At 62.2% G+C, this 1898-nt stretch overlaps 1 protein-coding gene across 1 annotated transcript in view; it reads left to right on the forward strand.

Moving 5' to 3' along the window:
* Positions 1–11: 11 nt before the first annotated feature.
* Positions 12–1898, forward strand: part of Dlx2 (distal-less homeobox 2) — a 2642-nt gene continuing 755 nt past the window's right edge. The window contains exons 1-3 of the mRNA XM_010607024.2: positions 12–619; positions 1098–1282; positions 1783–1885. Of these exons, the coding sequence (XP_010605326.1) occupies positions 220–619; positions 1098–1282; positions 1783–1885 (688 nt within the window). The 5' untranslated portion in view covers positions 12–219. The remainder of the gene's footprint in view (positions 620–1097; positions 1283–1782; positions 1886–1898) is intronic.

Raw genomic sequence — 1898 nt, forward strand, 5'->3', positions numbered from 1 at the left:
GAGGGCCCAGAGAGCCGAGAGGATGCGGCCGGCGGCTGCTGTCCCGAGCGGCACGCGGTGATCGCCCTCCCGAGGAGGAGGCGCCTAGACCGTTGCCTCATTTCTTGCCCCCCCTCTCCGTAATTACATTGGCTACTGGAAGGGACCGAGAGAGACAGAGGAGGCGCCAGGCTTCCCCCTCACGCCCGCCACCCCTGCTCTTTCCCGTCCCGGGCCAGGATGACTGGAGTCTTTGACAGTCTGGTGGCTGATATGCACTCGACCCAGATCACGGCCTCCAGCACTTACCACCAACACCAGCAGCCCCCGAGCGGCGGCGGCGCCGGCCCCGGCGGCAGCAATGGCAGCAGCAGCAGCCTGCACAAGCCCCAGGAGTCGCCAACCCTTCCGGTGTCCACGGCCACCGACAGCAGCTACTACACCAACCAGCAGCACCCGGCGGGCGGCGGCGGCGGGGGGGCCTCACCCTATGCTCACATGGGCTCCTACCAGTACCACACCAGCGGCCTCAACAACGTCCCCTACTCCGCCAAGAGCAGCTATGACCTGGGCTACACGGCCGCCTACAGCTCCTACGCGCCCTACGGGACCAGTTCGTCTCCAGCCAACAACGAGCCTGGTATGCACAACGCTGGGGTCCAGGGTGCCGAGTCGGTTGGGTCACGGGGACGGATGGATAAACATGTTTTGGGGAGGGGACAGTCCAGAGTCCTGGCCTTTCACAGCGCCTGCTCCTGCGCTTTACCCGTCCCAATCTGTAGTCTCCCGCGAGTGAGGGTTTGTCCCCCGGTGCTGGTGGCACCCAGAGACTCCAGGGCAGGGCGGGCAGGCCGAACACGCCTCCCTTCAGTAGCTGCACTTCCTCGACGCCTGGCTCTTCTTTCTCTCTGGCGTGCTTCCCGTCCTTGGGGTGCTCAGCTCGAGGGCTCGGTGGCAGCTCTAGTCCGCTCGTGGCGAAGTTGCGCCTGCAGCCCGCGCGCGCGACCTCTCCAAGGATCGGCTCCCCCGCTCCAGCAGAGTTCCCGCCGGGCCCTTCCGGCGTGCAAGGGCTTTAGGACGCCGCATTGAGCGGTCATAACGATTCCATTTCATTGCAGAGAAGGAAGACCTCGAGCCTGAAATCCGGATCGTGAACGGGAAGCCAAAGAAAGTCCGGAAACCCCGCACTATCTATTCCAGTTTCCAGCTGGCGGCTCTTCAGCGGCGCTTCCAAAAGACTCAGTACCTGGCGCTGCCTGAGCGAGCCGAGCTGGCGGCGTCTCTAGGCCTCACCCAGACTCAGGTGGGGCTCGCGCCCTGAGGGGACCGGGGAGGGGCGCGCCCGGGAGGCCCAGAAGCAGGCGCGTTCATCTAAAATATAGATGTATATTTTAAGTCGTTTTAAGACTTAAAACAGGCCCCACCTCAGGCAACCTAAACTTATAGGCCCAAAGCTGAAAATCCCCAAAGAGTCTCTGTGAGGGAGGGAATCAGAGGGACAGACGTGCACAGAAATCGGGTACCACGTTGCCTTTCGACTTGGTGCTCATTAAGCGGGTGAAACAACTGGCCCTGCTGACACCTTCCGCTGTCACCACCTTGCCCAGACACGCGGGGTCACACGCAGAGCACATCAGCTTTTTGAAGTCACCTTCCAGTACCGCAGGAAGCTGCAGCGCAAGGTCCGCTCCCCCGCCAGATTGCTCAATGGCCACCTCCAGCCCGCAGGCTTCCTCTACTGCCTCTCCTCCCTGCCCATGCCCCGGTTTCTCCCATTAACGTTCCTATCCTTTCTCCACAAAGGTCAAAATCTGGTTCCAAAACCGCAGATCCAAGTTCAAGAAGATGTGGAAGAGTGGAGAGATCCCCTCCGAGCAGCACCCTGGGGCCAGCGCTTCGCCACCTTGTGCCTCGCCGCC

This window comes from Fukomys damarensis, unplaced genomic scaffold (assembly GCF_012274545.1).
Source record: "Fukomys damarensis isolate Sample0158 unplaced genomic scaffold, DMR_v1.0_HiC HiC_scaffold_26, whole genome shotgun sequence".
NCBI classification, from domain to species: Eukaryota; Metazoa; Chordata; class Mammalia; order Rodentia; family Bathyergidae; genus Fukomys; species Fukomys damarensis.